At 37.4% G+C, this 19,556-nt stretch overlaps 1 protein-coding gene across 1 annotated transcript in view; it reads right to left on the bottom strand.

The window, feature by feature from the left end:
• The window catches only part of Arhgef9 (Cdc42 guanine nucleotide exchange factor 9), a 399,573-nt gene that overhangs the window by 30,773 nt on the left and 349,244 nt on the right, over window positions 1–19,556 (bottom strand). Inside the window, exons 5-6 of the mRNA XM_038316447.1 lie at window positions 5,605–5,837; window positions 1,701–1,830 (exon numbers count right to left, since the gene is read on the bottom strand). Coding sequence (XP_038172375.1) covers window positions 1,701–1,830; window positions 5,605–5,837 — 363 coding nt within the window. The remainder of the gene's footprint in view (window positions 1–1,700; window positions 1,831–5,604; window positions 5,838–19,556) is intronic.

Genomic DNA, 19,556 nt, shown 5'->3' on the forward strand with positions numbered 1-19,556 from the left:
CCTCCATTTGTTCTCCACCAAGCCCTCCAGAAACACTGTCAGAATTAACTGTATGTGTCTACTCAAGGAGCACCTCCCTCATTCCAGAAATATAACAGGAAATGCTTTCTCGGATGCTGATTCCTTAAACCATGGCTCAAGTCCTTGGAGTTTCCTAAAAATAAAGCTCTTTGGGTAGACGAAAAGCTTTCAAACTTTTATTCCCCTCTTCAATGACTGGAGACTCAGACAAGACATAAAAAATTAGAAGGGAAAAATTGTTTCAGGGCAGAAGAAAAATCTTCCAGAGAATTGGAATTTGGTGGTTTTTTGGTACCTTTCCTTACAAACAAGCCTGCAACAGTGCAGAAAAGAGGTCTTGCCAAACAGTTTTCAGAGGCTCTCTGGTTGGTAAGCTTGCTTAAAGTTAATTTATTCCAGTTCCTTATTTCTGCTACACCAAGAGAGCAGAGGAAAAAAAACCCATAAAAGAGAATTCATTATTTTCTAGTAAGTCTGGGCCAGTGATGGTTTCTCCTTATAAGCAAGACTGCGTGTATGTATGTATGTGTGTGTATGTATGTGTACATACATATATAGTGTGAAAATATATGTGTATAAGTGAATAAACTGAATGCATATATTCTCCCTATTCATTTTTCTGTCTCTCAAGGTAACACTCCTATTCTACCCTTAGAGGACTTTGTCTATCATACAGGATAAAAATGTGTCAACTGATAATAATTGTGATGTTTTTAAATCATCTACATTAGGAAGAATAGAAATAGCAGAAAAAAATTGCCTGAACACTGACTCTTTGTTAATACTAATAATGGTCCCCTTTGGATAGACTAAACAATTTGAAATGTTTAAAAAATATTGTTACTTAAACATAAAAATTATACCTGAGGTGAGGGCAATACAACAAGGTATGGAATCTACATTTATACTATCACCATGAAGTTTGAGAATGTCACTTCCTGCCTGCTGACATTTTCCTTCTTGGCTATGTCAGCCTTCAGAGTATCAGGTCACAAAACTTGAACCGGTGAGGTGAGTAATAAATATTATTATTCCTAGTTAGTGGCATTTAGGAAGGAAAGGTCGATGACTTCAGTCATTTCCTTTCCAAGTTGAAAGAAACTGTAGGTGTCTACACTGGGATGACTATGTGGCATAAATTATTTTTGGAATGATGATGAAAACAGAGCTTGGTCATTGGATTTAGCAGGACGATAGTTATGGCCTAGAATATGCATGCTTGATTAGTCTAGTAGATTCAATAGGATGAGGTGATCTTACCAATATCAAAAGAAGTATATCTGCTATTCTGTATGATTATAAAAAAGAGTACCAAGCCTTTATTTTGTGCTTTGGAATACATTAGTATGTACTTTTTATCTGTCTGCGAAGTTCATGATCTTAAATCCAGGACAGAAAGAACACTGGAATGGTACTAAGTAAATTCAGTTGTTTCCTAATAACACCCAAAGAAATGAAGACTATCTTTCTTAATATGTCACAATAAAGTAAAATAAATAGTCACAATGATTTCCTCAAACTCCAGAAACTACTCCAAATACCCCTTCCTTGGTAGGAAAGTTTGTCTTGGGATTAATACAGATCCTTCTTTCTAATTCCCTTTTCATTGTTGGCTAAGATGACAAACTTTTCAACAAGCAACTGGGACCTCCCAACTCCCGTTTTGATAAAGGTCCTACCTCCCAGTCTAGGACAGAGGCCTGCCATTGCGCGATCTTGTCAATATTCTCCAGACGTCGCTTGCGTTCATTGATCTGCTGAGTCACATTGCGCATGACAGCCAACGCAGCTGCAACGTATCTGTAATCACTGTGAAGGTGTAAGAGCGAAAGGTGGATGGCCTGATGTGCAATATGTCAATCTTAAATACATCTTTCCTCCTTAGAAAGACTCTTGATTATCAGATGGTAACCTACATCACCTAGAGAACAACTACATTTCCAGTCCTATTTTTGGAAGAGATAACTATGTGACTTATGTTCATACAGAAGTTGTATCAGCCCCATAGGTATTCTACCTGTAAACCTTTTTTCGCAGCTGAAATAGACATCTTTATTTTTATACCTCTCTGTGTTCTATCTGATAAAGCAAGCCAAGGATCAAGAAGAAAGCATTATGTATGGCAGAGTTCAGGCGCTCTAGCCATCTCTTCCCTCTGGAAATAGAGAGTCTCTGCCCATGGTCACCATGACTTTTTTTCTGGCACAATAAGGAGAGAGGTATAGCATAATGTATGAGGACACAGAATTTGAAGCTAGACTCCAAGAGTTCACATCTAACTTTATTGCTAACTAGAAGAGTTCCCTTTAGCAAGCATCATCCAAACTTGATTCAATGTTCTCATGCATAAAATAGGGACAATTTTGGCAGAATTTATTGAGGGGGTTAATAAATGCAATCATCCATGCATACTAATTTACTCTTGATCCCTAAGTATTATTTGTATTTTTATTTCAAATCAAACATTTCTCAAGTAAGTAGATACAATACAGGGTGCCCCCCCCCCCCCCCCCGCAGAATTCTTGGTCTGAAAAGTAAAACCTATACTCTAGATTCTGGAAACATTTGATAACTTGTGTTGAAAATCTTATCATTCTACCCAATTTTGTCTGCTTGTCTGACCTAATTTCCAACTGAACAGCTCTTATGAAAGGCAGATTGGAAGTGCGATTCCAGCCAAATGATACAGACAGAATGACCTGGGAAGGCAATAAGATTCATTACCTCTCAGTGTTACTACCTTCTCTTATTAAAGCTAAAAAATCTTGTGGTTGTAGCCGTCTTTCTCTCTCAGCACTGACTAAAGAAAATGTCATGAGAAACAGATGCAGAATGTTACTTTTCTTCTTAATGTATTGGAGAATGGGGTGATGGAACAAGTATGGGCCTAAGGTGAAGAGTTCTAATTTCCAGGACGGATGCTATGCAAAACCCCCTCGTAGGGAACATCCAGGGCTCCAATCTGTAACTTTTACATGACCCAGAACTATGGACCTCAAACACTCATTTCATTGGCTCCAATGTAGTACCAGCTTTTCTCTGAACCAATTCATTCTTTCTCAAGAAAGTTTGAAGTATTCTTATTTTGAGACTTAATGAATGCTATCTATTACTATGATGAGTCATATTGAGTATATTATTGATTAATTATACTTTTTTAAGTCTTCAAAACCTGCTGTCTAAGGAGTAGACTCTCTCAACTAGTCCTTGAAGTGCTAACTGCTTGGATTCACCTGCAGAACTTTATATCTCTCCTGACTGTATGTCATCCTTTCACACCCCTTGTTTTTGTCTAAGGTTGACTTAGGTCTCTAACCTTGTCAGGGTTTCTTCCTGACAAGACTGTCTGAGCCTGCCACTTAGACACAGGACAGAACAGTGACATAAATAAGTATTTCAGTTCTTCAGGCCCAGCTCCCTATCTGCTGTGTCTTTTTGTTAGTTGATTTGAGGTCATCAGTATTTTAATCCACTTTCTGGGAAGTAATCATTCTGCACAGTATGGTAACACAATCACATTTAATTAAACTTAAGTAAGCTAATAAAATAGTTCCTCAGTTGTATTAGTTATGACCTTAGTTACTCCAAGGTCATATACATAGGACACTCAAGTGGACACTAAGGATATCAAAATGCTTTTCCTGACCACAAGTATTAGGCAATCATGGCTGTTGTTCTAAAATTGTTGGTTTTGCCATTTTTGCCAACTATCTTTCTTACAGTGGTTAAAGGATGAATGTTATCGTATTTAATCTGTACTACTAGCTTTAAAGGTGAATAAGGTAAGAAAATAGATGTGCTGTATTCCGAACTCTGGTTAGTGTCTCTGAGTTCTCAGATGAGGTCTGCTTGCCACCCATTACTGGGAGTGTGGAACCAAAATTTTCTAGTTTTAGATATATCAACGAACTCTACTATTATGCATTAATATATTATATGTATATATTTTTGTTTTTCTTCTTAACTTAAATAAGGGGCAATTATGTCAAGTTTTCACAAGCAAATGGAACTGTATTTACTGTTTATTACTTTTCATCCAGGCTTCTCCCGCAGAGACACCCCCCACCGGCTGTCTCATTTCAGACATTCATATTAGACTAAGTCTCTAAGACTTGCCTACAGGTTGCTTGGGACATCTTAATATAACTCTCTGAGAACTAAAAAAAAGGTTTTCTCTGGCATTGTCTTCTGTCTTTTTTTTTCTTCCTTAGACATATCCTTACTCCTGTCAGTCTCTGGACCACTGTCATGAGACCAAGTATTATTCCTTCAATTGAGCTGTAGGAGGCTGATAGGGTAATATTTGAAGTTGATGTAGAAATTTGCCTAATAAATGTGATCATTGAGTCTTCATCATTGGAAACAGATGATGAAGGGAAAAGCCTCCAGACTGATTATTCTGTGGCAAGTGATCAACCCTAGGATCACACATCCAGGAAACACATATATCAGGTTGTATTATTATATGTATATACAATAATTTTTAAAAAAGAAGAGGTCTTGAGGGAGCAAGAGAAAAGACATGGAAGGAGTAAGGAGGAGGACATGAAATAGGAAAATGATGTAACTATATTTTATTTTAAAATGCAAGTTGGGGAACTTTAGTGAAAGACTTCTTTTATTCTTGGAAGGCATATTATAAGAATTAGTGCTGAGTTGAACCAACAAACCCAAAGCCAGGAATTTCATACCAAATAAAGACAAACTAAAAATATTCTGAGCCTCTAAGTTTTGAGGTAAGATATATGAAAGAGTGGGGCTTGTTTACTGTAAGGCATCACCATCAATGGGGATTATTTTTGGCACATACCATACTGGTAAGAGATTAATTGCATCATTTCCACTCAAAGAGATAGCCTTCATAGCCCTTGCTGGGGAAGTTTCCCTGAAAAGGATTTAGGAACTGTGGAGTGTGATGTCACATGCCTTTAATTTTAGCACTCCGGAGGCAGATCTGTTTTAGCTAGAGGCCAGCTTGGTCTATCGACATAATGAGTTACAGTCAGGCAGGAATACATAGTTGGACTCAGTCTCAAAGAAAGAGGAGGAAAAAAATATTTAAAAACTAAAGAAAAAACTTTAAGGAAAGTCTTAATCTTTTTTACCACCACAAAATTCTAAGTCTCTACAAAATGTACAGTGGTTGCGGTAGAAAAGCTAAGTATGCAATTAGCTTTGCAGAAAGAATGTAGGATTAGTACTAGTTGGGGAAAGTATTAGCAGAGCATCTGAGTATTTCAAACAGAATGGAATAAGTGGTTGAGCAGTTACTATGTTAGGTTTGACTCATGAGACTGAGCCTAATATTAAAAGTCAAGCTATAAGCTGCAGTCCATGAAAATGTGGTATAAGTTATATAATAATGACAATGCATGGGATTTGGTGTGCATACTGACTTACAAGGTTAAACACAACTCTCTAGAGAATAACCTTTACTTTCCTCACAAGGACCTTGTGAAGTAAAGAGAAATATATCCTACTGTACAGATAAACTAACCATAGCTCAGGAACTGAAAAGCTATATATTGTCAAAAGGTACCAATATTTAAAAGACATTTACTTCTGTGGCCTCAAATCCTTTACCTGTGGTCTTGGGCAGTATACTTAAGGAGCTCAGCTAACTGTAAGGGATATTTGCAGATCTTCTGTACTGGAGTCAAAAGAAAACCATCGATAGCAATGTCAATCATCTGCTGCAAGAGTCGGCAGGCCTCAAAAAAGTGTTGATAGCGGCTGTCTTTCATCAGCTTGGAGAGTTCCATGCAGGCATCCAGGTGGTTGTTACAATATTCCGAGTATATCCAGAATCCATCTTGCTGCGGAGAAAAGAAGGGGGGAAAAAGGCTCAGAGACCCTAAAGAAGTCTTAAAATAATAGAAAGACAGATCTTGTTCATGAAGAAGGACACTTAAAAGAAACCCCACACTAGCTCAGGACTGAGTATAGTAGAGGGTTATTTATTTAGGGGTAGACTCACAGATCACAATCCTCTGCTAGAACGGGGAACAGCAACAGAATCCTGCAGCCAGAAAAGAGCCCAGATGCGCACTTTACATAGGCATAAATAGTATAAGAGGCCATATCCAACTGGGCGGGAAACTTAAAAGCTACTGGCTGTAGGAATCCCTACAGCAGGTTCATATGTAAGAATATTAAGGAAATGTTAATTTTGATTTGATTAATAGTTTAGTAATTTAGTAATAAAGAATTAAGAGATAGCTATGAAAGTGGTAGCTACAGAAACCAATTATAAAGTTCATGTGGCGATAATGAGTAAGTGGGAAAATAAAACAATTCTGAGTAGTTAAGGAAGAACAACTTTACCAATAGTAAACAGGATACGGCAAAGTAAATTCTAGTACCTATTAGAAGAGAGGAACCAGAGATTCTAGTTCTTGCAATGACAGACTAACACATTCTGCCATTGAAAGAAGCTATGAAAGTCTAAAGAGGATAATGAAATTTTCCTGAGGAAATTATTATCCATAAGAGCCAGAGGCCCAGGACACCTGCTGCAAGATAATGTCCCCTAGATGTGACGAGGGAAATGTACTCATGAAATCTCAACATGATTGCCTGAAAAATACCACCATAATGACAACACTGGCTGACATGCCAATTCTACATGGACCTAACTTAGATGAAGAGCTACAGGCAGCCAATGGCTGCTCTTTCTCTAAAGACAAGCTCCTGCAGAGGTTATCCAATTCCAAAGAGGAATATATGTACATATGAGCTACACTCAATGGACTCAGTAGGTTGTATGTACAATGTGCATATATATATATATAGGTTGATATATATATGCACATACATGTACATATAACAATAGTAAGTGATCAAGAATTTTTGAGGGAGAGGGGAAATATGGGAGCAGTGGGAATTAGAGGGCTATGTAACTGCAATGTTCATGTACAAAGTTCCAAGAAAAAATTTAAAAGGTAGTATTTAAAGAAGGAGAAATGGAAAGAATGACATAGCTATCTGAAAACTTTCTAAGAAGCATAAGACTGTGGATCCCAAGGACAGAATTAAACTGGTGTGTTCTAGAGATAGCTAGGAGACAGAATGGCTAGAGTAAGTTCTATGGGGAAAAAAAGAAAATATGGGGTCAATGACGTAAGAGTATTCTGGATGTTCAGAACCTTAGTGATTTTAGGTTTGAATCTTAGTAAGATAGGAAGTATTGAAGGACCCGACACATTTATAACAAATACATATTTAAAGAACACACATACAAGTAACATTATATGCAGCAAACAAGTTATATTTAGGAATATACAAACTCATACAGTTTAATCAACATATTAGTGAATGATTAATGGATCATAGAGGAAATAAAATATCTCCTAGAACTAAGTGAAATAAAACACAACAAAGCCTCTGGTACCCATTAAATGGAGTCTTACAAGGGAATTTATAGCTAAAATATCATAAAATGCACAAATAAATGACTTAAGGAACTAACAAAATTTTGGAAAAACAAGTATAAATCAAAAATAAACTGGGTCAATTGCACAAAATAATAAAACTCACAGCATAAATTAATGAACTAGAAAAAAATACAAAGAATCAAACAAAATTAAAGGCTGGTGCTTTGAGAAAACAAACAAGATTGACAGACCTTTGGGTCAACTAATGAAATGGAAAAACAAAAACGAGCAAAAACAATGACCCAAATCAACAAAATTAGAGTGAAACACGGACAAATTACAACAGACACCAAAGAAATTCAGAATCTTGTAAGGGAGTATTTTCAAAACCTATATTCCAATAAACTGGAAACTTAGAAGAAATAGATGAATTTCTAGATTAAGTCAAACCACCAAAATTAATCTAAGAAGCAATCAACAACTTAACAAACCCATAACAAAGGAGAAGACTGAAATAGAAATAAAAAGCCTTCAAGCTATGAACAGTCCAGATCCAGATGGATTTATTGGGGAATACTACCAGATATTCAAAGATATGTAACCAGTCCATTTTAAACAAAGAAGCATCAGGAGGAGAAGAAACAAATATTATAAGCATTCCCAAACTCCTTCTATGAAGCCAGTATCACGCTAAAGTCCAAACCAAGTAAAGACATAACAAAAAAAGAAAATTGCAGTACAATATCCTTGATGAGCAATAGACTTTAAAATACTCAATAAAATACTTGCAAATGAATAAAAGACATTTATCAAAAGGAGTATACACTATGACCAAGCTAGCTTTATCCTGGAGATGCAGGGATAGTTTAGCACTTGCAAGTCAATAATTATAAGTACAAATGAACTTGAAGAGAAAAATCCCATGACCATTCCAATTGATGATTCACAAAGAGGCCTGTGACAAAATCTAGCATTACTTCCTGATAAAACTCTCAGAGAGAGCAAAATTAGAGGGAACAACTTCAGCATAATTAAAGCTATACATGATAAGCCTACATTCAATATCATCCTATTTGAAGAAAAGCTTGACGCAATTCCACTGAAGTCAGTAATGAGACACAGATGTCCACTATTTCCACTCCTTTTCAATACTATGCACAAAGAACCAGCAATAAGACAAGAGAAGGAAATTAAAAGGATACAAATAGGAAAATAACCCTTATTTGCAGATGACATATTATACAAAAAAGACTCCACAAGTCTATCAGAAAACTTCTAGAAATGAAATAGAATTTCACCAACATGACAGGATACAGAATCAACTTGCACAAATCTACAGATTTTCTATTTTCCAACAAACATGTAGAGAAAGAGATCCCATGTACAATAGCCTCACAGAAAATAATACATCCAGGAATAACCCAAATCATGGATGTGAATGACCTCTACAATGAAAACTTTAAACTTCTAAAGTAAGCGATAGAGAAAGACACAAGAAAATGGAAAGACACACCGTGCTCATGGATTGGCAGAATTAACATTGTGAAGATTACCATTCTACCAAAAGCCATTTATAGATTCCATGCAATCCCAATCAAAATTCTCATTAAATTCTTAACAGGAATGGGGAAAAAAACTAGCTTTATATTTGTATGGAACCACAAGTTCCTCAGACAGCCAAAAACAATTATGAATTAAAAGAACAGTGCTGGAAGAATTACCATTCCAGAGTTCAAACTATATCATACAGTCAGAGTAAAATTAACAAATGAACTATAGTACAGACATCAAACAAGACATGTAGAGACTGAAGGAACAAAATTGAAGATCCAAAGATGAATACATGTAACTACAGCCATTTAATATTGGACAAAAATATCAAAACCATAAGCTAGAGAAAAAAAAGCATCTTCAACAAATGGTGCTAATGAAAACTGGTTGTCTACATGTAAAAGAACGAAATTAGAACCGTATCTACCACTATGTACCAAAGACTTATTTCAAAGAGATCAAAGACTTAAATGTGAAACCTGAAGTACTGAAACCGCTAGAAGAAAACATAAGCAGTACCCCAAATTATATATATATATATATATATATATATATATATATATATGAAGAAATGGACTCCATTTGCCCAGGAATTGAACCTCTAATTGAAAAGGGGACCTCATAAAATTAAAAAGCTTCTGTTCAGCTAAAGAAACAATCAACTTAAAAGAAAAAAAATCAGTCATTTGTGTATAGACATAGCTGGGTCTTCCATTTGCTTATGCTGTAGAGGATATGGAACAAGCGGAACACTCTTCTACTGCCGGAGGGAGTGTAAACTTGTACAGCCACTTTGGAAATAAGTATGGCAGTTTCTCAGAAAATTTGGAATCAATTTTCCTCAAGACCCAGTGATACCCCTCCTGGGCATATACCCAAAAGATGCTCAATCATATCACAAGGACATGTGCTCAACTATGTTTATAGTAGCATTATTCATAATAGCCAGAACCTGTAAACAACCTAGATGCCTCTCAACTGAAGAATGGATAAAGGAAATGTGATACAATGAAGTATTGCTCAGCTGTATTTTTAAAAAAAGAAAAGAAAAAGAAAAAGAAAACAATGACATCAGGTAATTTGAAGGCAAATGGATGGAACTAGAAAAAGAAATCATCCTAAGTGAGGTAACCCAGAAAGACACAGTATGTACTCATTCATAAGTAGATATTAACTCTAAAGTAAAGGATAACCAGGTTACAATCCACAGACCCAGAGAGGCTCAGTAACAAAGAGGGCCCAAAAGGAGAGGCATAGATCCTCCTGGGAAAGGGAAATAGAAATGATCTTCTGAATGGACTGGGAGCAGGTGAGGATGGGAACTTGAGGGTTTGGGCTGGGAAGTGAGTAGAGGGGGAGAGTATTGAAAAAGATGACTGTGAAGGGGGACTTTTAGGGTCAGGTAAAAACCTGATTCAAGGGACTCCTATGAATCTACAAGGATGACCTCCAGCTAAGACCCCTAGTAATAGTGGATATGTAGACTAAACTGACCATCTCCTGTGATCAGATTGGTGACTACCCCAGTTGTCATCAGAGAGCCTTCATCCAGTGACTGATGAAAACGAATGCAGAGACCTACAGCCAAACATTAAGCTGAGCTTGGGGAATCCTGCTGCCATGAGGGAGGAAGTATTGTAAAACCAGGGAAAGGACATCACAAGAAAATCCACAGTAACAACTAACCTGGCTCATAGGAACTCACAGAGTGTGAACCAACAACCAGAGAGCCTGCATGGGACCATCCTAAGCCCTTGACATATATGTGAGGGTTGTGTAGCTTAGTATATTTGTGGGACTCCTAACAGTGGGAGGAAGGGCTGTTCCTAATGCTTTGTCTGGCTCTTGGGAACCTATTTTCCATATTGGATTGCCTTGTCCAGCCTAAATCCAAAAGAGGAGCTTAGTCCTACCTCAACTTGATATGCCATATTTTGTTGACACCTATGGGAGGCCAAGGCAGTGGTGGTGCAAGCCTTTAATCCCAGCACTTGGGAGGCAGAACTAGGCGAATCTCTGTGAGTTCAAGGCCAGCCTGGTCTACGTAGTGAGTCCCAGGACAGACTCCAAAGCTGCAGAGAAAACCCTGTCTCAAAAAAACTTTACTGAAAAGAAATTCACTTTTAAAAAATCAAAAAAGAAAAGAAACAACTGACTGAAGAGGAAGCCCACAGAATGAGAGAGAATCTTTGCCAGTTTATACCTCTGATAGATGGTTAATAGATTATATAGAGAGCTAAAACAGCAACAATTTTAAAAATGACCCATTCAAAAAGTGGGCCTGGTATTTAAACAGCGTTTCAAAATAAGAAACAGAAAGAAAGAAAGAACAAAAGAAAGGAAGGAAGGAAGGAAGGAAGGAAAGAAAGAAAGAAAGAAAGAAAGAAAGAACGAAAGAAAGAAAGGAAGAAAGATGTTCCTTGTCCCTAGTAATTAGGGAAATGCAATTAAAATAACTTTGAAATTTCATCTTATCCCAGTAGAATGGCAAAGCTGAACAAAACAATCAAGAAGGAATGCTGGAGGGGATTTGGAGAAAAGGGAACCTCATTCACTCCTGATGTTATCTCTAACTTGTCCAGCCACTCTGCAAATCTGTGTAGATTCCTCAAAAAGCTAAACTTCAAACTACCTTATGACTCAGCTATAGCACTCCTTGGCATATGCCTAAAGGACTTGACTGCCTACTCTACAGACACTTGCTCATTCGTGCTCGTTACTGCTCTCTCCACGATACTTAGGGAATGGCTCATTCGTGCTCACTGCTGCTCTCTCCACGATAGTTAAGAAGTGGAAGAAAACTAAGTGTTCTCCAAATGACAAAAGGATAACATAAAAGTGATACATGTGCACTATGGCGTGTTATTCAAGGGAAGGAAAATTGAAATCATAAAATTAGCAGGTAAATGGCCAGAACTAGCAAAGATAATATTGACTGAGGTAACCCAGACACAGAAAAACGAACACTGTAAAGTCTCTTTCAACTGTGAATCCTAGCTCCAAATCTGCAGATGTGAGTATATAATTTGAGTAACTACAGGAACCAGCAAAGTGAAAAGGGAACACTGTGGGGGCAAAATGGAGCAACAGAGACTGGAATGGTAGGGTACAGTGATCTGAGGTGGGAAAAGGGAGAAGCCGGCAGCTTTAATTCGGGAAGGGGAAGGTAGATAATTACAGATGAATGAGGAGGAGAGTAAAATAAATTAGGGATGTCTGAAAAAGTCATAAGGAATCATACTGCTATCTACCTAAAATACTTATACATAATTTAAATGAAAACTTCCCATTTTGGCAGGAAAAGTTCTCTCCATAGACAAACCCCTCAACAGCAGGAATGAGAAATCCTCTCATTGTTGGTCAGGGTAATCCTAGATACTGTCCAAACATTATAGGCCATTGCTGAGGTCCTTGGCTACCTCCCAGGTGTGGAATGTAACACCTTATTATTCATCATGTATACTATGAATTTCAGACAGAGTACCCAGACGACCTGAGCTGAATTTGACTTGAAAAGACTCCACCATGAGAAGGCTCTATCAGAAGGCACCAAGCAAGATTCCGAAGAAGGAAAATAACAAATAATAATACAAAATATAATGCTATGAATGGCAACAATGCCCACCATGTCACGACGATCTTAAGAATGCAGTAGTGCCACATATACTTTGCAGCGGCCGTCAGTTCTCTAACTGAACTTCTGCTTGAGGGAAATTATAGCTCATACTTGAAACCTAGTCAGTTGCCCTAAGCTAGTCAAGTTATGGATCTCGGAAGAGCACCTACAGCCACGTCCTTACTAAGCCACTGTGATACCTAACTAATTAATTCTAAATGCTTATCCTTATACCCACACATAAGTATAGGCCTTACCCCTTATCAGATAAACTTCTCTTTGAAACTGACATACACCATGATAGAAAACCACAATCATTCACAGTGCAGTTGTGAAGCCTCGCCCCAACTGATGTATCTACATCACAACTCCTGCACTTAAGACTCAGGGATACTGAAGAGGGGGTAAAAAGATTTTAAGGGCCAGAGGAACTGGAAGTTTTCTGTGAGAGTATGTCTCTTGGAAATGTCAGACGCTAAACCTATGAAGTTTCACCAACATGGCTGCCTAAACATTATGCGAACAAAGATAGTACCAATAAATATGCTAACATGGAAGGAGGCAGCTCACAGGTCTCAGCTCTAGACAAAGAACTACAGGCAACTAAGGAATGTGGAGAGCAGGAGAAATCGTATTTCACAGGGAAGAGAGCACACTAATTGGTTATCCAATCCCAAATGGTCAGCTCTGAAAACATACATATAAGTAATACTATAAACACTAAGCAGGCTGTATTTATATGTTTAGGAATATATACAATTAAAGAAAAAGGTGCTATGAATTCTAGATAGAGCACGCAGGGACATATATGGGAGAGGTTAGAGGGAAGAAAGGAAAGGGGAGAAATGATGTAAATATATTGTGATCTCAAAAAATTTCAAGTAAGAATTCTAAGTCTTTAGGAGTTAGTTTAATACTACGTCCATCAGAATAACAGTAGTCGCTTTTCTCTTAGGGTTTATGATCCACCTAGCCACAGGTTCCTGGTACTACAAAGGTTCCAGGTATGTATTTGATCTTGCAATAGGACTTAAATACAATCATAAAATTGTTGGCTACTCCCATTACACTCTTGTCACCATTGCATCAGTGGAGATGTCTTGTTCAGACCGTCTTTATTTAGGTCATAGGGTTCACAGCTGAGTAAGGCCAATGACTCCTTTTAGCCTCCAGCAGCATGGGCAGACCTCTCAGCACCACGCAAACTAGGTACTGAGGACAAAGTTTCTAAGTCAGTAGTAGCTTGATTTCTCTAGGTTCTATGCCTAAAGCATGTGTTAGCCTTGGCAATGGGATCTTACCATGAAGTTCTGGAAGGTAACCAAGAGCATCAGCAATACCCTGTGATGTTTGGGGTTTGGGGGAACTCACTGGCCAACAATTCCAAAAGAAACAATCTATTCCTGGGACTGGGCTTTGCATTTCTTAGCCTCTGGCATCTAGTAGGAATATTTTTGCCCCTTTATAGAAAAACTTCATTTTAACTCTTTTTATGCTATGTATAGGTATATTTTAGGACACTTCTATGGTACTTTGGAAAAGTCTTTAATGCTATTTATCACTCCTAGTTTTTCTCTTCTACCCTGTCATCCCTTCACTGACCCTAATTTATCTCTCACTGTTACACAATTGCAGTTTTACCCTTTGCAGCAGTGCATTCTATCTGCTGGCCCTGAATGTCCCTCTCCATGGCCCCTTATTAATTTCCTGAATTCTATGGGTATTCCAAATGAAATTTAAAGGTAAATTAGTCTCTGAACCCTTGCCAGGGATGCTTGTATTTTCAGTAGATGATCATCGGGATGCTTGTATTTTCAGTAGATGATCATCAGCACAAAGACCTACAAACTGGCCAAAGTGCAGAGAACAAAAGACCACAGAATAGTCAACTCTAAGTGGAACTTTAGATACTACTATTCCCCAGCCCTGAGGCTCAGGGATCACTGCGGAAAAAAAGGAAAGTGTGTAAAATCCAGAGCCAATGGATAACTCTAAGAAAACAATGTCTTCTGCACACAGGAGCGAAACTGCACACGTGAGCTCAGAGCAGTGACACCATGAAAATGACGGTGTAAGCCATGCCAGGCCAAGTCCCAGAGAGAAGAGTTGGACAACGAGTTTTACCACTAGCCAAGGAGATTTCGGCAATTGTAGCCACTGTCAGAATAAAGGGCAGTAGCACCTGATGAGCTGATAACACTCCAATGGACCGAAGAGTTGCATGCGTAGTCAGGAATATTGAGCAGCACAAGTTGCCCTTGGTTAGGGAAAACAAGGACACAAAGTTTGGGTAGGTGGGAAGAGAATGAGAGACTTGACCTGGGAAGAGTTGGGGGACAGAACGTGAATATTATTATGAGAAATTCTTGAAGAATTAAATAAAAATATAAAAGAATTTAAGTGCTGGTTAAAATTAAAAACCATGAAGTAAATTAGTGTTTTAATTTTGAATTATATCTCAAATACTTTTCTAAATTATACTAAATGAGTAGTTTAATAAAATACAAAAAGCTCACATAAAATTTAAGAATTACTAGTGAGGTATAAAAGCTTTAACAATCTCTGCCATAAAATGTTTACTAATTGGCTAATAGCAGCTCACTTTAGGACAGTGCTCTGAATGTTAAGTTTTTCAGTGGAGCCCCGATTGAGTTTCCCACTTCAATATACACTTCACAGGAGAAATACTTCACTAGTCTTTCACTAAAGAGAAATCAATATTTTGCAACTGGGTTGCTATTTTTTATATTCCCAATATCACACAAATGTGTAGTAAAAACTAAAAATAGCAATCCATTCATATTAGCAAAGACTCTATTGAGAAAATCAGGAAAGTACAGAGATGAACAATTTCCAGGATTTCTTATCTTTATGTAATATGATTTATAAGAAACATAGATTTATTTTTTATTAAATATTTGCTTAATTTTACTAAAGTATAATTTTATTCAATATTTTATTAACTATAATGGATGCATAAAATATTTGCTTATCAAATATACGTTGTTTACTTTATATATATTATAAAATATCTGAGCATACATGTCCACTTTTTTTTTTACTAAATTAGAGGTATTAGGGGAGGAGAAGGAGGTAGTTATGTAGAAGAATTACTCCAGTTTTTTCTGTGATACTTGATGGTTTATAAAGTAGTGTGTTAGTAACAGGACACCAATGGATTTTCTACTAGAAATATATCCGTCTCCCTTCCTTTAATATACCCTAGGACTGAACCATAGAGGAAGAAGAAATGAAGGCACTGCAGATATCAGTATACAACTTAAGTGGTGCAAAATTGGTTGGTTACAAAATTACTGCGGAAGTGGGGTGGTGGTGGTGGTGGTACATGCCTTTAATCCCAGCACTCAGGGATCTCTGTGAGTTCAAGAGATTCTGTAGGCCACTTTGGTCTACAGAATGAGTTCTAGGACAGTCAGAGATACACAGAGAAACCCTGTCTCAAATAACCAAAAAAATACAATATTAAAAAATTAAAAAAAATTATTGTGGATCACCAGAGCCAAACAGAAGGAGGTGAAATAGGAATAGTTTATCAGAACTAATCACCAAAAAAATTAAGGATTTAAATCAAAACTCTAATAGAGACTCAGATAGCATATGAGCAATGAAGAAAGAATTTTGTTATAAAACTATTGTTACAAAAGAAAGTACTTGATCAAATGAAGTTGTTATCCGTGACTTACAAAAATAGGAAAGTCAGTCAACATACAGATATTAAAATATGTGTTGATATATGAGTACATACATCATACTTTTACACATAGGGATAAGAGAGATCATAGAAAGATGACTGAATGATTTCAAAATTTCAGGAGAAAGAAAAATAAGTTAAAATTCCCTTGCTTAGGTTAAGTTACATCGTCCTACTGAAACATCCTTAAAACAGAACTGCAATAGATAATAGCAGAGTTAAATTATTTTAAAATTTCATACATGTATACAATAAATTACAAAAATATCTACCCTCCATCCTCTCCTTTCAACTTCTATATCTTCTTTACTTTCTTCTATCCAAACTCCCTCTCTCTCCAGACCTCTGCCTCCAAACTTTCTCTCTAAACTCCAAAAGGATGATCCTCCCTCCCGCAAAAGCTACAACTGTTAATAGCCCCTCATTAATGCATAGGATCTGGAGAATACCTTTCCCACTTATGATTGGATTTTGAACCTTAGAAAATAATTTACTTCTGCCACTTTGCTAGACCAATGCAGTTACTGAACTGTATTCTAAATCTCATCAATTTACCCACAGATAAGTGTAGCTATTCACCCCTCATCAAAAAAGTCTCTCTTTACAGCAAGTGGACACTATCACAGAAAGTCACAACTGGATACAATGCAAAGATCAAAAGATTGTTGAGAATGCAGCTCCAATGGATACATCTACATCACAGTTCCTGTATCTATGGCTCAGCACCACCACAGAAGTAGGAGGGCAGAAAGACTGTGAGGCAGGAAGTTTGCTGTCAAACAGTCTCTCCTAGAAATGGCTGCATAAACAAGTCCAGAACAATGCCAATACCAATAATTAATTAACACATTAATGCGGAAGTGGTAAAATTTCATAGGAACCCACCCACAGACAAAGAACTATAAGAAACTAATGACTTCTTAGAGAAGGAGAATTAGCCTCTCCCAGGTATGAGCCACCTTACTGATTGCCCAATACAAGGTGGTCAGTCATGAAACTATATATATCAAAAAAAAACCAAAAAGTGACTGAGCAGTGTGTGTGTGTGTGTGTGTGTGTAACCAAAGAAAAAGTAACTATCAACTCCAGAGTGGTGGGGACATGGGAGGCACTAGAAGGGTAAATGAAGAGGGGCTGGAGGTAGGAAAGGGTGAAGGTAAGTGATATAATTCTATTTCCATGAAAAATATTTTTAAAAAATTGTAACCATCTTCTCAGTATGATATGGCTATGCAGCAGTTTTGGTAATCTGAGTAAGCCCTACAAAAGATCGAGACATACATTATTAATTAGGATTTCTATATTGCTGTGATAAAGCACCATGTTCAAAAGCAACTTGCAGAGGAGAGAATTTAATTAATCTTATACTTCAGGTAACAGTATATCACTGAGGGAAGTCAGGGCACAGATGTATGTAGGGCAGTAACCTATAGACAGGAACTGAAGCAGAAGAGATGTAGGACTGCTGTTTACTGACTTGCTCCCCTCGGCTTGAAAGAGAGAATTAGCCTCCCCTAGGGATGAGCCCCGTAGGTTGTCCAAGAAGTGGTCAGTCCTAAAATCACACTCACAAGCTATGTTAAACAGACTCAGCACGTTGCATTTATATTGTTATGTATTGATTTATATGTGTAATAATAATAATAACAATAATAATAATAATAAAAGAGGCCATTAATTGGAAGGGACATGGGAAGTGTTGAGGAGACAGGACAGGGGAGGAGCTGGAGAGAAGAGGTCTTCAGAAGATTCTGGCAGTTCTAGTAGTCTGTACTCATGAGACAACTGACAGCTCACATAGCAGCAGCCTGACTCCAACCTTTATCAGTGACATCTCCAGGGATTTTAGTTTATTTTTTGCCTTCACATTCCCTAGCTATACGATACACTCTGTCTACTCTTGTTTTCCTAGAACTAAGTCATCTCCTAGAGGTAAGCAGTTCCTGCTCCAGTTGTCCTAAGCTAAGGACCTATTCCTGTAGCTTTAATATTCTCCAGGTCCTTGATTTACAAGATGTCTCCCTCCAGGTGTCCATACTGTCTGAACTGCTTCTCCTGGAGCTATTCCAGCACAGCAACCCAGCTTTCACATTTTATAAGCTTCCTAAGCTACCACTTTTATTTCCTGGAATTATTTTAGCTACCTCTGTCTCAAATGCTCTGTCTCAATGACTCAGAGTAACTACCAAGCATAAGTCCATGATAACTCAACATGTCCCCTGTTCCAGCCTTACTGCCATGTGCAGCCAAGCTCTCATAACAAATGTACCTGCATTGACCCAACTTATTGTCACTCATCCAGGGCCTCATGATTTGAAAACACCCACAGTTCTCTCTGCCACCATGCACATGTCTAAAAATGGCCTTTCAATTTTTAGCACTGGTGTTGTCTTCCACCACTGATATCTAGCCAATAGACACAGCTGTAGAGATTAGGACCCCAGGAGTTCTGAAAGCCTCCTACAGCTCTTGCTGTTGTCAATACAGTATCCTGAACTACCAATATAGTATCTTCATTCAGACATGGAACTACTGTATGATCCCAGACATCATTCATTGTGGCACTGCACCTATTGCCGAAATGTACCCTGTTTTCCACTATCCCAAACAGACTTTATATAAGCCAGTCTACAAATTCTGGATAGGGAAAATGTTTCTTAAAAGGCATATTTTTCAATATTATAAAGATCTCAAACAAAATCTTTGTAAAACACACCATCAAGGGGATGCAATAAACTATAAATACCCTCAAATGGAAATCCATAAATTGTTTGACAAAGAATCCAAAATAATTCTTTAGAAGAAGTCAAGTGAATGAAGAGAACAAGTATAAACAGTCAACAAAATCAGAAGACAGTACAAAATCAAAAGGAAAAATGTAAGAGATTAACAAACACCAAAAAAAAAAAAAAAAGAACCAAATAAAGTATTTGGAGCCAAAGACTACGTTTACTGAACTAAAATAAATTTTAGAAGGAAAACAACATCAAGCAGAAAAGGAATAAATTAATTCAAAAGATCACCTGAAACTACCCAGATGAGAAAATGGAAAAGGGGGGAATAAATAAATGCTTGCAGGATCCATAGGAGACAATAAAGAAATCTAATATTTGTAAAACTCAAGTTCCAGAAGAAAAACAGAGAGAGGGAGAATGGAGGGAGGGACGGAAGGAAAGAAAGCGGGGTTGGGGAGAGGGAGAGCACATTTAAAGAAATGGTGGTTGGAAACTCCCCATATGGGGATAAAATACAAATATTAGGTTCAAGAGGCTTAGTGATCTCT

This window comes from Arvicola amphibius, chromosome X (assembly GCF_903992535.2).
Source record: "Arvicola amphibius chromosome X, mArvAmp1.2, whole genome shotgun sequence".
NCBI lineage: Eukaryota > Metazoa > Chordata > Mammalia > Rodentia > Cricetidae > Arvicola > Arvicola amphibius.